Genomic DNA, 21,061 nt, shown 5'->3' with positions numbered 1-21,061 from the left:
AGAACCACATATAAGCTCTTGGCTGGCATCAGAGTCACCTGGTTTCCAGACTTTCTAAGTGTTCTGTAGCTGCTTTCTGTTCTTTCTGTTCCAGTGGGCCTGTCGACTCTTAATCAGCTTGTTATCCTCCCCTTCCCTGGTTTATTACCATAATACACTTACTAAATGCCTACAACAGATCAGGTACTTTGCTGAGTGCTTAGGAAGAACTCTCCAGGACTCAGAATATGCGATTAAATAAGGCATGTACCAGGCCGGCCCAGTGACACAGCGGTTAAGTGTGCACATTCCGCTTTGACGGCCCGGGGTTCGCTGGTTGGGATCCGGGTGCGGACACGGCACCGCTGGTCAAGCTGTGCTGTGGTAGGCGTCCCATGTATAAAGTAGAGGAAGATGGGCACGGATGTTAGCTCAGGGCCTGTCTTCCTCAGCAAAAAGAGGAGGATTGGCAGCAGATGTTAGCTCAGGGCTAATCTTCCTCAAAAAATGACTAAATAAATAAGTCATGTACCCAAATAACACAAGGCATAAAGCAATATGCATGACAAGAGTTCTAAAAAAGAATAATGGAAGTTCAGAGAAAGATACTATTGAAGGCTGAGACTGGGGTCACGCAGGGGAGCAGTAGAGATGGTAGCATTTGGACAGGGACTGGAAAGATGAGAAGGTTCTGGAACCTGAGAGGCGTGGAAAAGAACTATTTCAAGTAGGAGTTAGGTCACTGGGATGGGGCCTATGCCGAACACAGCAAGTGGTTCAGTGTGGTTGGAACCCAGTACAGAAAAGAAAGCGTTAGGGGCTAAAATGAGAAATGCAGGCGGGGCCAGATGTGTAGAGTCCTCAAGCCAGGATAGGAATTTGGGAATTTGAACAGTTAACAAAGATGCCGTAAAGGTTGTTGAAGTGAGATAGGAAATGATCAGAGCTAGATCATTAGGAAGACCAAGCTGGAAGAGTGTGGAGGCTCAAACAGAGGCAGGAAGTCAGTCTGGGGATGACCACAATAGTCTGGCTGAGAAACTAAGGGTTTTATCCACTTCATCTCTAATTCTCATGACAACCCTGGAGACCGTCATCTTACGCACTCGTTTGAGAGGTTAAGTGACTTTATCTTAGGTCTTACGTGTGGAAGAGCTATGGTTGGAACCTCAAGGACTTTCCATGTGAAGGCAGAATTATTAGAGACTTAGTAAGTAAAGATAAAGGGGAGCAAACAAGACTCGGATATGTCGAGCCTGGGTGACAAAATACAGCTCGTCATTATCAGAAATAAGGATTGTTTGAAGGACTATGACAAGGTTGATTTCAGATACATTGCGCTGGTAAGTGCTTGCAGGATGTCCAAATAATCAAGTTTTTAGCTTGCCCTGCCTTTTTTTTTTTTTTAGAAAACTCCTGTGGTCTGATATGAGCTACATTTTTTTTTTTTCCTTTTTCTCCCAAAGACCCCTGGTACATAGTTGTGTATTCTTAGTTGTGGGTCCCTCTAGTTTATATGTGGGATGCCACCTCAGCATGGCTTGACAAGCAGTGCCATGTCCATGCCCAGGATCCAAACTGGCGAAACCCTGGGCCTCCCCAGCAGAGCGTGTCAGCTTAACCACTCGGTCATGGGGCCGGCCCCTGCCCTGCTTCTTTTATTGAACCGTTGGTATTCAGGCCAGCCCTCCATTTTCCTGTTTGCCTACTCAAGTTCTGACAGCCGGACACCTAGTCTCGTGTCTAGTCTCACCTAGTCTCACCCTGCTCTCTGCTGCTCAGCCTCTGAGCCCACTGCCTCGTTCCTGACAGAGCTCTGGCTCCTGGCTCCATGTGTTCTTCTCACTCCACAGTGGGTCTTGGTTCCCATACGCGGCTGTGCCCTTGCTGCGCCAGCAACTATCATCCTCTCTCCTGTCCCTCTAGCCTTGTGGCCCTTCTCTCTGTGCTCACAAGCCATAGACCACAGACCTGGGGCCAGGTTCCCATCCAGGCACTTGTTCGAGAGACAGTCCAGAGAAAGGAGATAGAGATAAAACAAAGATGTGATGATAAAGTCATTACACGTCACAAATGACTCACTACCGTGCTCTTTTAATCACAGAGTGACATTTTCATAATCGAAGGTCTGTGTGCCGACACATATTTAGTGTATTATTACACAAAACCTCAATCGTTGGATGGGAAGTTGGCACACCATGGATGAGGTGGATATAATAAGGTGACAGCGTCCACGAGGACCTTGGTAGGGGCAAGAGTAGCCAAGGTAGTAACTAAACACGATCAGATAGAAAAGGTCAAATATAAGAAAAAGCCCCAAGAACACTGGGGTACTTCCCGAAAGGCAGAACATGGAAATCACCCAATCATCAATTATGAGCAAGAATGAAATGTCGCCACAAATGAGAACCAAGAAAACAAGGAGACTTGCCAGGCGCAGACTATGTAACGACCACAACTAATCTAAATGTAAAAGAAAGAGAGGGCACATTTATGTTCTCCTTTGCTTACTGTTCACTTACACTGGGCTCGCTTGGTCTGTTTTGCTAGGTCGTGTACAAACTGTTCCTGTTCTATTCACAAAGTGTTCCCGTGGTGTCACATTTTTTTCTTGTTCTTGACAATGATTACTTCCATATGTAAGTAAATTCAACTTCTGTCCAATTGCTTAAGTGGTGTTAGGCCCTTGTATGTTCTCCAGGGATCCAATGTGCTCTTCCCCCTTAAATCATGTGTCAGATCCTAAACGGACAGTGAGACCTGCAGCTTGAATCCAAACAACTGAAAATGTAAAATGCAATTATCAGCTCACTTTCTAAAAGGCTCAATAAAAGAAACTTAAGAACACTCAAACCCACTGAAATAACAATTATATAACAATCAGAAATTTGCACAGACAGTTGTGTCCAAAAATGATCACTGCAGACATCTATAATAATGAAAACCTGAAATAAAAGTCAGAGAATGACTAAATAATATTACAACCAAATAAAAGAACACTACGAAGGCGTTAAAAAGCATATTAAGGGGACTGCTCCAGTGGCACAGTGGTTAAGTTCATGTGCTCCACTTTGGCAGCCTAGGGTTCACGGGTTCAGATCCCAGGTGAGGACATACACACTGCTCACCAAACCATGCTGGGGCAGTGTCGTACACACAAAATAGAGGGAGATGGGCACAGATATTAGCTGGGGGACAATCTTCCTCAAGCAAAAAAGAGGAAGATTGGCAACAGATGTTAGCTCAGGGCCAATCTTCCTCACCAAAAAAAAAAAGGAAGAAAAAAGGCATATTAAAAAAATTAACAAGAAAATGTTCATAGTATAATGTTAAATGAAAACCACAGTACAAAAATTTTATCATTCCAATTTTATCTATGTTGATAATATGCTCACATGTATAAATCACAGACTAAAATCACTAAAACATACAATATTATAAACCATGTGGCAGGTTTGCCAATGCCTTATATCTTTAATTATTATTATACATTTTATATTTTCCAGAGCGTCTAACTGTGAGCACAGTTGCATTTAGAGTCAGGAAAAATTATTTAAAGCTTCAAAAACATTTTAATATAAAATACGTTACAGAATGTGATTATTAAACCTGACTCTCTAAAGATAAACAATTAATAGTAAGAAGATGAACAATAACAAGCAAATCTGGCTAGGCATTCAAGTCAACACTTGGAAATAGGTGTATCAGAGGAAAAATGTCAGAGTAAAATAAAATAATAGTTAAGGAATCTGCCACTTTCAGCAATGGTGAACTAGGGAATACAAACCAATCTTCTCCCTGAGGACAACCAGAAAATCTGGACAAAATATAAACCATGTCTGCGAGAAGGCATCAGAGAGTTAACAAGGCAGTGAAGAACTACTGGGTCAAGATCCAGGAGAAGGCAGAAATACCCCTAAAGGCATTTGTTGATTCCAGAAAAGAGGGATGAGAACAAAGAGCTTGAGCAGCACCCTTGACAGCCTTGCTGGGCCAGGGAGTCAAGAGCTGGAGTACAGGACCTGCTGTGTGGGGCTGAGGGCAGAAATCCCCCCGGCTTTCCTGTAAGACCCTGCAGGCGCTTCACTACTGGAGGAAGGTGAACCAGAAGTAGACATGCCTGTACAAGGACACAGTCTCACTTTGCATCATCTGAATCCTGAAACTGGATTAACGGGATCCCCAGTTGTTAGGCCCCTGTAACAAGTTATTAAAATCCTGAGTGGAGGGGCCAGCCCAGTGGCACAGTGGTTAAGTTTGCACGCTCTGCTTCAGTGGCCCAGGGTTCGCCGGTTCAGATCCCAGGCATGGACCTATACACCGCTTACCAAACCATGCCATGGCAGGTGTCCCACATATAAAATAGAGGAAGATGGGCACAGATACTAGCTCAGGGCCAGTCTTCCCCACCAAAAGAGGAGGATTGGTGGCAGATGTTAGCACAGGGCTAATCTTCCTCAAAAAAAAAAAAAAATCCTGAGTGGGGAAAGACATCATTCTATGCCTTGAATTATTTCTTCAATTTTTCAAAAACAATGTCCAGAATATAAGAAACAGGAGGAGACAGGATGCTAAGAACAAGAACCAGCAGCAACAACAGAAAACAGAAACAGACCATAGATACTCAAGATACTGAAGTTAATGAGCACACCCTTTAAAGTGACTATGTTTACAACATGCAAGAAGACAAGAAAAAACAGAACAAGAATTTTGGCACAGAACTAGAATCACCAAAAAAGGGATATGACAGATTTAAAAAAGAATAAAGAGAAACTCTAGAATGAAAAAACATGTAGCCAAATCAAGAACTCAATGGGTGGGTTTAATCCATTAGACGGAGCTGCAAGACATTAATGAGTTCAATAAGACAAAAGAAAATACTCAGACAGCTGGCTTTAATAAAAACAAAAGAAGAGGGGCCAGCCAGATGGCACAGTGGCTAAATTCACACGCCCCACTTCAGCAGCCCAGGGTCCACCAGCTCAGATCCCAAGCGTAGACCTACACGCCGCAAATTGGCAACAGTCGTTAGCTCAGGTGCCAATCTTTAAAAAAACAAAAATTCTTCAAGAATGAAAATGAAACAGACACTTTCAGAAAAAAGTGAGGGAATTCGTCATCAGCAGCTCAGCAGGAAAGAAAGCATTAAAGGGTGTTCTTTGGGCAAAAGAAAAATGATACCAGATGGCAGGCTGAAGATGTACAAAGAAATGAAGAACAAAAATGATAATTATGTTGCAATTATAAATATTGATAACATACAATAACAATAATAAATACTTATGAGTACAAAATAGAACCAAAATACACAGCAATAACATATAAATCAAGAGAGGATAATTGGAATTGAACTGACGTTAGGTCCTTGCGTTGTCCAGGAAGAGAATGAAGACCAATTACTGTGGGATCTTAAAAAGTCAAGGCCATATGCTGTAACCCCTAGGGTAACCTTTTAGAGAACGGTCAGATTGGGTGATAGATACACAGGCGTTTGTTTAGCAATAACCAAGGGGTTTATATTCTGTGTACTTTCTGTATGTGTGCAATATTCACAGTGAAAATGGTTAAAAATAAATATAAATTGTAATCTGATATACTGTTTTCAGACGGTTGGCTAATTTTTATACTCCAATATTTGAAAATTTTTTTTCTAAAAGCTATTAATGGCAGATATGCCTTTCTCTTGGGTCCAATTTCAATGGGCAAATCAAAATGAAATGTATGTTTAAACTTTACTTGAAATTTCTTTAAATGAAACTTTGGAATTCTGATCCAAATGTGTTTTTTAATTCAAATAAGCCCCTGTCTACATGGTCCTGATCTGATATTGACATAAATCTCCAATACTTGCTATTTCAATTCAAACAACTGTGGTAAGTATATTCTGGAGAAAAAACCAGATTTACCATAAAATCCTATTTGCCTAAGAAATTGACTAAATTAGTTCACCTACTGTGTGCCCAACACTCTGCTTGAAAACTGGGTTATACCAAGACAAATAAGACACATCCCGCCCCCAAGGATTAGCAGGCCAGGGGGTAAACAGGCAGCAGCAGCCAAGTAAAATGTAGAAGAAATGCTGTAAGAGTCATTGATTTATTCATTCAATCATTCAAAAAATCGCCTATGAGCCAACAAATACATGCCAAGCACTATGCTAACATCACATATTTATGACGGGAACTCCTCAAGAAGGCCTGCCGTCTAGTAAGGAAGACAGTCAAATAAACTGGATGTTCCATTCAAAGTGAAAAGGAATTCTGCTGGATTAATGGCTGGGGGACAGGCGGCAGCTGAAAGACTTCACAGGAAGACGTCTTTATTAACGCCAGAAAGTAGCAGACTTTTGGAAATCTTGAGAGACAAAGATCATAGCACAAAGAATTTTAGGGCATCAGACTAAGTGGCTAAGAATTAACTGTTAGAGAAAATACAAGGAAACAAAAACATAAAAATAAGCATCTCTTGGGAGCCCTCTGAGTTAGATTATAATTACAATCGATGTTCTAAATTGCAGAAGGTATAAATCAAAGGACAGTCTCTAGGTTACATACTGCAAAGGGAAAAGTTTAAGCTGTAAAATGGAAGTTGTATCTTTTATTAGAGCCCCATTTCACATGCAAATTTTTAAAATGTAGAGATTCTTTTCCCCCAAATTCAACGAGGTCCTCCTGATTTACCTTGTAGCCCAGCCTGTCCTCCTCATGGGTGAGGAATGAAATCAACAAACCACCACCACTGCTTACTCCATTTGGAGTTATTGAGGGGCTGCCTCCCCTGCGAAGGGACCACCACTACGCCATTCTACACATGAGGACTCAGACCGCAGAGGAAACCCGCACCAGGCCACAGCACTTTCAACTGAGACTCTATCATTGGTCCTTGGATTACAAATGCCACACATGCTCTTTCCAGTCACCCAGGTTCCACCCAAGATGCCACCACACCCAGTTCACAAGCCCTGGTGACTCTGTTACCCAATCCCCTGGCAGCAGGCTCAGAATTCTTTTCAAGGGAGTGTTCCAGACAGCCACTCTCAATGCAACAGAGGTTGGCAAGCAAAATGAAACCGATCTGCCACTGCAACAGGAGCACTCTCAATTTCTCTGAAAGGACGTGGTTGGGTTCTGAGACACTTTCGGGCTGAGACACAACTGTATGCTCTCAGAAGATGGGGCCCTCACGACTAATGAGAAAGATGTCTGAACAATGGACAGAAGGTGGGGGAGCAGAAAGAGAAAAGCTGTCCAGAGAGCCTCTGGGATACTTGAAAGTGGGGGTGCGGATGGGGAGAACGTGCATGCTTCATTCCTTTTATGTCTTAAAGAACATTCTGGATATCTGAATATGAAGAGATAGGCCTAGCCCAGAGCCTGGTTTAGGACAGCCTATGGAGACCTAAACTCTGTGCATAAAGAAAGCATCAAGTGCTAGAAAGTTAGAAGGCTGGCATCTGGAAGAGAAAAGAGAAAGTGCAAAATGCTCAAGTGATGTTTAGCTCAGCAAACATGGTGGTCCTTGTGTTCTAATATCCTCTACTCATGAGGTCTGATAGTCCCTATTTGTGACCATCCTATTCCAACAACTTGGATTATCATGAGAGATGCTTTGAAAGACTGCTTGAAGCGATTACATTACTTATTCCTTGTTTAGTTTTAATATATAAAAAAATACTTTATTCCTGTAGCTGTCCACGAAAGACAGAAGTAAACTCATAAAACAGAAGAGAAAACTCTTCAAAGTGAAGACAGTCACAGACTTAACCACTAGAATATAAATGTTGCATACCATTCAAGAACAGGGTTGTTATATTGTACTTTAGAGTTAAAATCGTCTAACAAAAGAGCAATACAGGGGCCGGCCCGGTGGCGCAGCAGTTAAGTTCACATGTTCCGCTTCAGTGGCCTGGGGTTCACCAGTTCGGATCCCGGATGTGGACATGGCGCCGCTTGGCAAGCCATGGTGTGGTAGGCGTCCCACACATAAAGCAGAGGAAGGTGCGCACGGATGTTAGCTCAGGGCCAGTCTTCCTCAGCAAAAAAGAGGAGGCTTGGCAGCAGATGTTAGCTCAGGGCTAATCTTCCTCAAAATAAATAAATAAATAAATAAATAAATAAAATAGCAATACATTCAATACACCCAAAAACAAAACAAATTTCAAAATTAAAGACAAAAAAGCATACACATCTAGAACTGAAACAGTTTGTAATTCTAGAACAAAAAGCTGCTGAAGTACACCTTGATAGCTAAGTTTTCTATAAGTCTTGTCAAATTAGAATCAAATGTAATGATATATTATAATCTAACCATCTTTTTAGACAAAGAAATTTTTGTAATCATAATGCTGAATTGTTGAATAATACTTTCTCCTTTCCATACATAAAGTATATTCCATAAATATTCATTACTATGAATCTAGGCAAGGGAACATTCTTGAAGGTGATGTCAATATCTGATATTGCTACTTTTAGTTAAAAGAAAACAGTATCAGATACTTCAAAAGTAGACAGCCTCTGAAGATCATTGTTCTTAGCAATTCTCAAAGTAAACTAATGAAAAGATTATCTAGTAAATTATGAATTACCTGTTACTAATGTAAATACATATCTTTAAGATTCTATTCTCGTTTACAAACTTACTTTAGAATAAAGATTATCTGAGAAACTCCCATTTAATTTTAAACTGTTGGCAGAAAAAAAACAGGCAAAGAAATATTCTCAGGTAAAAATGACAAAAGAATCAAAGAAGGCACCGATTGTAATTTCTAACTAAATTTTTAAAAGATTTTTCACAAAAGTGCTATAGCATTTCTCTGTTATTAAAGTTTATTCTTTATAACTTCTTTGGCTCTTCTCACCAAGCCTTCAGTTAGTAGTTCTGCTCAGCATCTTTTGAAGGAATAAAAACTACAAGTCAAAGTTTTAACTACATAATGCAAAACTGTAAGACAGTTTAGCATCAGAAATGTATGAGTTCACTAAACCATCGCTACCAAAAGCGTGGTCTGCAGACCCACAGCTTCAGCATCACCCAGAGCGTATTCCTGATGTAAAAGCACAAGACTCATCCCAGACCCAATGAATCAGAAACCAATGTCAGTAAGACCGACAACTGACTCCTCAGCCGCCAAGAAGTCAAAAGACAATGGAAGGAGAGCTTCAGTGTACTAAGAGACAAGAACTGTCAACCAGGGCTGTATAGCCAGCAAATATATCTTTCAAGAATGAGGGCCAAATAAAGATATTTTCAAAGAACAGCTGTCAGTCTACCACCAACAGATCCTCTCTAAAGGAAATTTTAAAATATGTACTTCAGACAGAAAGATAGTGCAAAAGAAAATGACAGATCATGTACTTTCCATATTTTGAGTGTTAAAATATACTTTCTTTTTTTTTGAGGAAGATTGGCCCTGAGCTGCCATCCATGCCCATCTTCCTCCACTTTATATGTGGGATGCCTACCACAGCATGGCTTGACAAGCAGTGCATAGGTGTGCACCAGGATCAGAACTGGTGAACCCCAGGCTGCCGAAGTGGAAAGTGTGAACTTAACTGCTGTACCACCAGGTAGGCCTCTAAAATACACTTTTTTAAAATAAAAAGTACAGTGATTGCAAAAAGAAAAAGAGAGAATAATGGACAAAGAGAGATATAAATATGTGGGTAATTCTAAACAAACATTGATTGTACAGATCAACATCTTGGGGAGCTTTAAAAAAAGATACCAAGGGCCGGCCCAGTGGTGTAGCAGTTAAGTTCGCACATTCTGCTTTGGTGGCCCAGGGTTCGCCAGTTCGGATCCTGGGTGCAGACCTACGCACCACTGCCAAGCCATGCTGTGACAGGCGTCCCATATATAAAGTAGAGGAAGATGGACACAGATGTTAGCTCAGGGCCAGTCTTCCTCAGTGAAAAAAAAAAGGAAGATTGGTGGCAGATGTTAGCTCAGGGCTAAACTTCCTCAAAAGAAACAAAAAAAGCAATTAAATCAAGTCTAAAAAAAAAAAAATACCAAAATACAAGAAATGACTGGTGCTAAAGAACTTGTATTGTTCAAAAGAAAGGCAAAGATATTGTTAACTCTATATTTTGATAAGTTAAGCATACATGTTAAAATTTATTGAGTGAAGCACTAAAATAATAGAAATAGGGCATAACTTCCAAAATAGCAGATAAGAAAAAAATGGATGAGAAAAAACTCAGTCAATATGAAAGATGGCAACAAGAGAGAAATACAGAAACAAAGATGAAGTGTCCTAATCCACTAGTAATCACTGTTAATATAAGTGGACTAATTTCTCCAGTTAAAGACAGACTGTCAGGCTCTCCAACACTGCCACCTCTATCCCCACACTCCCCTCCATGCCTTACTATAGTGCCACACATTCTCTTTTGTAGTATTTATCACAATTATGTTCCAATATGTATTTGTGGGATTACCAATTAATATATATTAGTTACTGAGTAATATTTATATCTTCTACTAGCCATGGATTCCATGTTGGCAAGGACTGTATCTATTCTGAATCACCATTGTATCACCAGCACCTAGCACAGTTCCTAACACACAGGAAGTTCTCAAAATCTTCTAAAGGAGGAATGAAGGAAGGAGGGAAGAAGGAAAGTGGATAAGCATCAACATTCCTTCTAGGCTTAAACTTTTACAATTCTTTCCTTTGGAGATGGGAAGTCCTTATCCATAAGCAGCTATAGTGATCTGATCCATAAGCTAGCTGCATTTTGTGTCTTACATGGATGACTATCTGCGTTTTCATACAGAAATTGCTGTTCACGTGCTCTTCATTTTATCTTTTTAAAAATTCTTAAATAGTCCATTAAAAACGCCATTAATGGAGCACACCTTGGGAAAAACACATTTGCATGTGGACACCACTTAGTTTTATCCACAGTCATAACTATTTTTCTGACTTATTTCAATGCTTTTTGTGATAGTTTTATAAATATTTGTTTAGAATTATTTATTTTTAGAATTAGTAACTCCAATTTAGAAAGGAAGACTGAAGTACTGCGAACTAATACTGTTTTGTAGACCGGAATTAAAGCCCCCTGTAGTTGGTACAGGTTGCCCACTGGGCAACAGGATCTTAGAAATAAGGCCACGGGGCTGGCCCGGTGGCACAGCGGTTAAGTTCACATGTTCCGCTTCTCGGCGGCCCGGGGTTCACAGGTTCGGATCCCAGGTGCGGACATGGCACCGCTTGGCACACCATGCTGTGGTAGGTGTCCCACATATAAAAAAGTAGAGGAAAATGGGCACGGATGTTAGCTCAGGGCCAGGTTTCCTCAGCAAAAAAGAGAAGGACTGGCAGTAGTTAGCTCAGGGCTAATCTTCCTCAAAAAAAAAAAAAGAAAGAAAGAAGGCCGCCCTTAGATGGCACATCAGACTAGTAGACAGCCCCAAATCTGCTCCCTTCTTTCACAGTCACTGGCCCATCTGATACACAGATGCCTGGGTAAAGGCGACACCTCCCAGTCTCCCTTGCAGCTAGGTCATATATCTCATTTTTGGTACTGGGATATAAGTGAAAATGATGTGTGCAATTTCCATTTCACATCCTTAAAAAGTAAAGTTGCTTGTCCTCCAGGTGCCCTTTCTCCCTTCCAGCAGACCAGAAGACAAACATGGTGCTGGCGAGCTGTCTCCAACCACACAGCCGAGGAAGCAGCCTCCTTAGAACCAGAGCAGGAATCGATGCATCACTGTGACACAGCCGCCCCACCAGCCCGGGGCTCTGGACGGCCTCACAGAACAACGTCTGCCAAGCCTCCCTGGACTGTTCATACAAGAGAAATAAAGTTCTATCTTACATAAGTACTGCATTTTTGCCTCTCTCTGTCACAGCAGCTTTATCTATACCATAACAAGTACAGAGGTTAAAGTAAATATTAACACGAAACAGAAAAGAACAGATATCAGAGGACAAAGGGAAAAGACTCCTAGCCCAGCAATGCTGATCAAGGGTGGGGTGATCAAAACTGAGCCCTCAACAGACCACTATCCGAGAAACAGACCCCCCTCTTTACTCATAGTTGGAAGAAGCCACACTGTCCCCTGGAGACTTGATCTTTTTAGTCTGGAATGTTATCTCCCATGAAGCTGGCCTCACCAGGCTGTCCTCATGAAAAGCGACTGAGTCCTCAAATTATTCAACACTCATAATTTAGTGTCCTCTAAAGGAAAGGGATACACAGGCCTAAGGATAGGAGTGTTCATCTCAACGACTGTATTTGCCCACTGAATATTAATGAATTGGCATTCTGGTTTTACGTGTCAGTCTACTATGAGTTCAGCTGGTGTGAATCAGCCACTCAGGTGTAGAGCACTGACAAGATCCAACATCTGGTCCAGGAAGGTTGAGGGCTCATTAAGGAAGGGCCAGACTCTGATGCATCCCGTCTGGCCTTGCCTAGGTGACCTCCTCAGTGCTCCTTTTTCCAACCTGTAACTCCCCCATTTTTGCAATCCTCAAGCCCTCTACTGTTAGTCGACACAGATGTCAGTACCTACTATGCACCAAGAGTTACGGCTTCACCATCTCTGTACCAGGAAACAGCTAGCTACGTAATTTTTAGCAGAAAGGAAAGAAAGAAGCTCAAGCTTATTTTTACTAATAATTTGAAATTGTATTTCCTCAAGCATTTTTTGGCCCCCACATATTTCCCTGACTGCAAAATAATTTTCCCTTGGAAGCTGTACCTGCAAAGAGGCAACTCTAAACCCTTAAAAGTTTGCTAAGAGCATTGAAGAAGTGAGGTCTTTGCTTTCTTTTTATTTCGCTCCAAGTAAAATGGGTTACCCAGTTTATAGCTCTTCAAGAACTCTCATCACGGTTCCAGAAGCTCTTCTAAGAGCTAAGGGAGCTGGGAGGAAGAAGAGAAAGCAGTGAATTGTGCTGCTGGGGCTCACACGCTATTTCCCCTAGCATCCCTTATTGACCAATAAGATATCGGCCCCAAAGAGGATGGGATGGGAAGGGAGAATTGTGGTCTCTTCCTTCATGGCAAAGATTCAAAGTAAGTTGACAAAACAAATATACTACACATTTAGTTAGACATAATACACTTCGTGGTACAAAACCCACATTAACCAGTTTAATACTTGATGCTCTGTTAGTAAAGTTATATATATTTAAAGTGGATCCTAGAGAGACTGATACTAATAAAACAGCTTTGATAGCGATCTTTAATTTATTTCTCAGCCAGCTTGTCTTTAAAATGTTCTGATGGGCCCGCCCCATGCCCTAGTGGTTGAGTTCAGCATGCTCCACTTTGGCAGCCGAGGTTCACAGGTTCAGATCCCGGGCAGGGACCTACATCACTCATCAAGCTGTGCTGTGGCAGTGACCCACATATAAAGTGGAGGAAGACAGAACAGATATTAGCTCAGGGCTAATGTTCCTCAAGCAAAAAAAAAAAAGGAAGATTGGCAATGGATGTTAGCTCAGGGTGAATCTTCCCCAAGGGAAAAAAAAATGTTCTGATGAACATGTATCATAACATGCAATAAAAGCTAAAAAAGATATTAAATACCACTGAAATCTTCACTGGCCAACATTTTATGGAACTTCCCTTGATCCTTTATACTGGGGTGAATATGGTACCAGGAGAGAGATCCTGTACTTTGAAAAGAGGGCTCACTGGAGATTTTTCAAAATTCTAGTTTCTCTCACTAACAAAATCTATTCAATTCCTGAATTCAGTCAGAGAAAGTCTGGATGGCAAGAGAGACTTGTATCACTCGTTCACTGATAAAAATTGCCAAGTGTATGATTCGCACCCTTAGCACACAAGAGACTCAGGCTGGAAGGAACTGTACCTGCTCCACCTCCCATCCGAAGGACTAGAACAGACCCTCTCTGGTTTTCCAGCCACCGAAAGGGCCTGCCACTTTAATCTTCTTTAAAACCTGCTTTCATCCTATCACCTCTGTCCAACGCCTGTCCACTGCCTACAGAAGAAAATCACACTCTTTAGCTTAGCATTTCAGTCTTTTACAACCTAACACAGCAGGGAAAACTCTAGGTGATAAAGAACACATAAGTACAGTAAATTAGCCCATATTTTGCCTGGACTTACGGGCCAAGTTATAGAATCTGACAGCTGGAAAGAAATTATTAATCTTAAATAAGCATATCAGCACCTATCACGCCTGATTCCAGGGTTGCTTTGAGGTCCAAACAAGAGCAAATGCGAAAGCCCACTGAAAACTATCAATCACTCTACAAATACAAGACACTGGTTTTACCATCCAGCATTACTATCCAGACAAAAATCACTAGTTATCACACCAGAATTTCTCAGGATATAAAAAGAACCCATCAGGCTTGGGTACACAAACAAGCTGTGACTTTCAAAGTGAACTAGCTGATTATTTGAAAGGCGACGTCATAAAGCCAATGGGACTAGCTACTCTGAGCTCTTTCATCCTTTATAATCTGATATATGGCCAGTGACCCTATGAATAGTGTCTGTCACAAAGAAGCATTCAGTATGTACTTGCTGAATGATTAAGTTCCTAAAATACACCTGGATGATGATAAAAAGGATGATATGCACAAGGGGGACCCAACCCAGGTGTCAATGACAGGTGCTTCCAGGTACAAGCACCCCTTTTTAACACCCTAAGAAAATTGTGCAGCAAAACAATGAAAGAAATTACAAAGGACAAAGTATGCTTGAGCGTGTGGAGAGAAATTCAGGTCCTGATGTTAAAACATACTCCACAGAAATGAGGGCTTTCCCCTAAGGAGTGCAGCAGGTATTTTTTATTGTCCTCCAAACATTCTTTCCTCCTCTTTCCAATAACAGTCTCAGATTCCCTGGGAAATTACTCATCCCTCTGCTCTCAACCTGGTGTTTTGAGTAAAGTTAACCCCACCACAGGTCACATCCCTCCTAATCTATAGTTCGAGGGCTAGAAAATATCCCAGACCTAAACTGATCAGTATATTCAGTCATATAACCCTGACTTCTGTCTGGTTCTGGGGGATAACCTAAGTTTGTCAAATCAGAATGAATTTCAGGATTTCGGGTTTAAGTACTGGTTGGCAAATACAGCAGCCATTTGTACCCAAAAGGAAGATAACCTGAAAGGGGAGGAGATAGGAGAGAGGGTAAAGAGATGTGGCAGAAACCAGTGTGTTAATCGTTTAAGCCACTTTAAGTTGGCTTGAAAAACACAGGTCATGAAATACACAGACCTCCCTGGGACAGTGAGCCAGTTTTTAGGAGCAGGATAACAAGTTCATATTCCTGTTTCAGAAAAATACCTCTGGGAACTGCATCTATAATAGACTGGAAAAAAAATGGATTATTGATGGCAAGGCTAGAAGCAGAGACCAGCTAGGAGAGTATTATAATAGCCAAGTGAGCGCTAGCGAGAGCCTAAATGAGGGAAATGGAGGATAGAAGAAGGAGGCAGAGCAAAAATCAACAGGTTGTGGAGATGGAATAAAGGAAGAGATTAAGGTGGCAAGAGGAATAGACGCATCTAGCTGGGAAGTCTAGATAGATAGTGGAAGACAGACTAGAGTATGGGCAAATTTGGGGAGCAAGTTAATGGATTCAGGTTTAGAATAATAAGTTTTGTTGAAGAAAGAGAGGAAATCCCAGAAGACTGCAAAGTAATCATTCTGCTTCAAGTATTTCTTTTATATCATGATCCCTCTGGAAACCAGGACAAGTCAGTCTTCATTCTCTATGAAGATGGATAAGCATTTTACTTGTCTTTCTAAAAACATTTATAGTTATTAAGGATCATGTAATAATTCAACTTTTTTAGGTTAAGAGACTAAGCTGCCTTTTTAAATGAACAAATAGAAAACTCTAACATCATAACACCAACATAACTCAGATCATAACACAAAAATTGACATGAGATGGATCACAGATCTAAATATCAAAGCTAAAGCCATAAAGCTTCAGAAGAAAATATAAGAATATCTTTACAAATCTGGGGTGGGAAAAGATTTCTTAGAACACAGAAAGTACTAACTGTAAAAGAAAAAAATGACAAATTGAACTTAATCAAAATTAAAAACCTCTGTTCCTCAAAATATATCATTAAGAAAATGAGCAGACAAGTCACACACTGGGAGAAAATAGTCACAAAATGTATATTTAACAAAGGACTGGTGTCCAAAATATATAAAGAGGTCTTACAAATCAATAAGAAAAAAAGACAAAACCCAAAGTAAAAATGGGCAATAAACAGCACTTAACAAAGGAAGATATATGATTGGCCAATAAGCAAAGATAAACCATTCCACATCATTAGTCACAAGGCAAATGCAAACAAAAGCCACCAGGAGCCACCACTACACACACAACAGAATAGCTAAAATGAAAACAATTAAACACCAAATTTGACAAGTATGTGGAGCAACGAACTTTATACATTGCTGGTTGGAGTGTAAAAGGACAGGACAGCTTTGGAAAACTGGTTGGCAGTTTCTCATAAAGTTAAACATACATCTACCAAATGACCAGCAATTCCACTCCTAGGTATTCACTCAATAGAAATAAAAACATACATTCACAAAGAGTCTTGCACAAGAATGTTTAGAGCAGCATTAGCCATAAAAACCCCAAACTGGAAAGAATACAAATGTCCATCATGCAGCAAATGGATAAACAAATTGTGGTATATTCAATGAAAAGGAACAAGCTATCGATAGAGGCCAGCAACATGAATGAATCTAAAAGACTGTATGCTAAGCGAAAGAAACCCAACACAAAAGCATAGTTACAATTCCATTTATACGAACAGGCAAAAACTCATCCATGGGGTAGGGGTGTGTGGGGCGAGGATTAACTTGGAAAAGGCACAAGGGAGTGTTCTGGGTTTTGGAAATGTTTTCTAGGGGTGAGGGTTGCATAGGGGTATGCACTTGTCAATTCCATGAACTGTGAATTTCACCATATGTAAATGATGCCTCAGTAAAAGAAAGGAAAAAAATAAAACAAAGACAAACAAAAAATGGTCTCTAATATAAATATCTAAAATAAACATGCTTTGTTACTGGACGGAAGGAAATCTTTATTAATCCAAGGCAAAAACAAAACACACAGACAACTTTTAATAGGTAAAACAGCGGAAACAGGATAGACTAAAACATCAGACCACAAACCAACCATGGGAGCTTATGTAAAACACCTAAGCTCTCTTGGCCTCGGTTTTCTCATCTACAAAATGGGAACAAAAAAACTTACCTTACCAGGAATATGTAAAAATTAAGCTTATGCAAAGCATCTAGTATAGTATCTGGCACACAGGACCTCAGCAAAAAGGTAGTGGCAGAAAACAATTAGTTTAGAATTTCATCGTAAACGTTTGGAACCTTGTCATTAATGTTTAGAAACTTACCATAAAAGCTTGAAGCCCACCAATCAAAACCTGTTCCACCAGCATTTCCACGTGCCAGCCTGTTCTCCCTAACCTCTTAAATTCCACCCCAAATCCTGAATTGAAGAGACAGATCTGAGGGCACATACCCCATCTCCCTGCAGATCAACCTCGCAGAATAAAGCTGATTTCTCCACTTCCCCCCAAAAAGAAAGAAAACTCATAAAAAAGATCCACTTGACCTACCTGGCATAATAAGCAATTATTTGTTATTTAAGGAAGAGCTCTTCTAGTGGACTCTTATCTGAATATCTACCCATCACCTCACCCTTTTTTCCTGAAAACTCTCCCCTAATAAGTGACCCTGCTCCATCCAGATGGCTGGGGGAAGGAGGGGGGCAGGGACAGGAAGGAGAGAGAGGTTGCCTCGTTCTTCAGTGACCTGCTCCCTCATCTTAAAAATGTCCATGTAAATCAAAGTTTTGGATAACCAAATTATATTTAAAGGTACGAGAGGAAACTGTTAAAAAAAAAAAAGTCAAAATTGTTTTATGAAATGCAAAAGACTTTTTATAAAGATTACCAGTACTTAAGCCAGGTTTCCCATTTATTAGGTTCACCTAAAGTGGCATTCTTCCATCTGCTAGAAAGCTTTCTAATTATCTTGCAAAAGGCCATATATTTCCAAATGCTAACACATGCACACCAATAACTACTTTCCACAAAGAGCATGCTGGAACAATAGACAAAGCGTGCAGAGTACTCTCCTTTTCTCATACCAATACTGTCTGGTTGGATTGCAGCCAACAACAGGGCTCAAGTAGATTTATCTTTCCTGTAGATCATGTAATACATTTGCCTAATGCAGTGCCCTAGATTTTACAAATTACATTCACTGATGTACTTGCAAGTCTGCAGAGTCGAACATTATCAAGGAGGACACAAGACATTTGTATAAAATGGTCTGTCTTGATAATCAATAAAAGCACTAACTATTTTTGAGGCCACCTACTACCCTTTTGCCGTAATTTAAAATTTCTGTGAAGGATTTCTGAGCTTTTAGCAAAGTCAAGACTGAGCCAATACGCTGCTGTTCCATCTGCATTCACACTGCACAATAAGAGCCCACACACACCAAAAAACTGTTTGAAAGCTTTTAAGGCCAAAGATTTCTATTGTGCGGGCTGTGATAGGCACTGACTAAAGGAAACTTGCAACTATAAAAAGCACCGAAACCACCACATGCCCTGCGGGAAATGTTTTGCTTAAAATGGCACAAGGAATCAGTTCACAATGAGAAATAATGCCCATATTATATCCAAATATTGAATATGAACCGACAAAAAAATTCTTATGATTAACAAGATTTATTCTCACTAAAAAGTTTTATATGCCATCTTACTACCATTTTTAAGACACTTCCAAGTGGTGCAGTGGTAGTCACTGCAAAGTGGTTCGGGTCTAACTCTATCATGATGTCACAAAACCCAAAACGCAGTGGAATCAGACTCGGTGTTGATGCAGTCTAGGAGTGCCAACAATCAACCTGGAGCAGGCACGGACACGGGGCAAGACTCCATCAAGTTTCCTCACTACCCCCATACAAATATCTTAAAAGCGCCAACCTAAAAACAGAAAATCCCATTTGCCTGCGGCATCAGTTAAGTAAGGTACCAGGATTCCCTGTCAATGGGCAGGAAAGTAAGTGGGTGTAAAATGGCTTCCCCGAGCGGACTGAAACGCGGTAAATCACAAGCAAATCCCTTCCAGGAGTAACGGCATGACAGCACACGCGTGGGGAGAACCCCTCGCGGAGTGTAAGAACCCCCAATCATTACAACTCGGATCCAACGTGCGCAGGAGTGAATGGACAGCAAATCCGAGGGCAGATGCGGGCAGGGAGAATGGGCACGCCGGGTCTGCAACCCTGACCACGGGGGGCAGCAAAATGTGCCCCGTCAGCCCACGACGCTGTCGGCAACCGTCAGTACACGAAGCCCAACGGGGGTGAAAAAGAAAGAAAGAACAAGAAGCACGTGCTCCGCAGATAAGCTGAGACCTCTTCGGCCACCAAGCGCACTTTCGTCGGAAACCGCGGGGCTCCGCCGCGGCCCCGTGCGGGAGGGCTTTCGGCGGCCCTCCGCTCTGCGCGCCCCAGGCCCACCCCGCACTCCCGAAATGCCCCAACTCTGGGCCCTGACCGACCCTCGCCACAGGTTGGCCCAGCAGGGGGGGATCGCGGCCAGGCTCCCCCAGAGAATTAAGTTTCTAATAATATAGCTTTAGGCGGATTAGCGCCAGCGCCACTCAACCCAGAGGCCAAACTAGGACCCAACTCGGTGTGAAGAGCAGGGGCGCGGGCGCCTCCTCCCCGGCAGGTGCGCCCGTGGTCTGCCGCGCTCACCAGGTACCAGACGCCGAGCAGGATGGTGCCGGTGCGGACATGGCAGCAGAGGCAGCAGCTGTTGGAGTAGAACCGCGTCCAGGGCGCGACCATCTTCATCGCTCGGGCCGCGGGCGCAGTGGCGCGAGCGCGCGCCCAAGTTTGCAGGAGCGTCGGCCGCGTCGCTCGGGGCCCGCCGCGCGGCTGCCGTCGGCTCCTCGGCCGCTCCGCTCCCGGCTCGCTAGCTGCCCGCCCGCCGGCCGGCCCTCGCTCCGCGCCCGCCCCGAGAGCTCCGAGCGGCTGCCGGGACCGGACCCTGCGCTCCGAAGGCGGCGGGAGAAGGAGGAGGAGCGGGAGGAGCGGGAGGAGCGGGAGGGGCGGGGCGGCCCGCGGGCCACGTGACCCGCGCCCCGGCCCGTGATGTCACCGCAGGCTCCAGCCAGCTGTGGGCGCCGCCAGCCCAGGGTAAATAAATAAATCATCTTGCACCGTCGCTCAGTCCCACAGTCGGCCCGCACTGGAGTTCCGGGCCTTCCCTCTCTCGTTTGGTCTTTTGTGTAACTCTATCAAGGGTTTGAGATTCCTTTACAGTCTCGTTGGTTGTGGATTTCTTCCCGACCAGTTCTATCTTGCAGATAATCTGTAGGTGCAATGTATCACTGTTGTTACCTTGCAAACTGGAGGAGGGAAAACTGCGGGTGTGCTTCCGGTCAACTGCAGTACTTTGAACCACTGCTGAAGCCACCAAGAGCAATTTGTCTCAGCTTCCCAGCTCAATTATTGTGGTAGTAAACTTTTCCCAGAAAATAGGATGTGTCAAGGACATCCTCGCTGTGCTTCGGGTAGCATTTTTAATCATGACTGCAGCTCTCAGGAAACAATCATCAAGCTAATTACTGCCACAAGGTCCCTGCAAGACACAACATAGAGCATTAAGAGATAATGAAAGATAGGACTCCAGTTTAGGGTCATTTCTTCCCATCTGATGTTTTGTCTCGAAGCGCCCTTGTCCTAGGTTAACCTCTAATCACTGTTTAAGTCAAGCATCTCAGACAAGTTAGATTATTAGCACCGTCAAAGTTGGAGCAAGAGAAAAATTGGTTGAATTTAAATTTCTTAAAGACAGGATAGATAGGAAGGAAGAGGAATGTTAAGGCTGCTGAAGTGCAGGACTGGTTAGTTTTACAAGGCTGTAAAGCTGTCACATTCTTACTGTATAGCTTAAACCTGGATCCGAAGGGACCCCCCCCAAGTCATCCCCAGAAAGGTCAGGTGTGGGCCCTTAATCAGAAATAATGAGTAACATCGTGGTGGGAATTAATCAGAAATATCAAA

The 21,061-nt window shown here is 42.2% G+C and overlaps 1 protein-coding gene across 1 annotated transcript in view; it reads right to left on the bottom strand.

The window, feature by feature from the left end:
- The window catches only part of LAPTM4B (lysosomal protein transmembrane 4 beta), a 67,654-nt gene extending 47,533 nt beyond the window's left edge, over window positions 1-20,121 (bottom strand). Inside the window, exon 1 of the mRNA XM_070631810.1 lies at window positions 19,748-20,121. Coding sequence (XP_070487911.1) covers window positions 19,748-19,846 — 99 coding nt within the window. The 5' untranslated portion in view covers window positions 19,847-20,121. The remainder of the gene's footprint in view (window positions 1-19,747) is intronic.
- Window positions 20,122-21,061: the final 940 nt, after the last annotated feature.

Source organism: Equus przewalskii, chromosome 8, assembly GCF_037783145.1.
Source record: "Equus przewalskii isolate Varuska chromosome 8, EquPr2, whole genome shotgun sequence".
NCBI classification, from domain to species: Eukaryota; Metazoa; Chordata; class Mammalia; order Perissodactyla; family Equidae; genus Equus; species Equus przewalskii.
The sequence above is the reverse complement of the archived record's forward strand: the minus strand, read 5'-3'. Positions and strand labels throughout refer to the sequence as shown.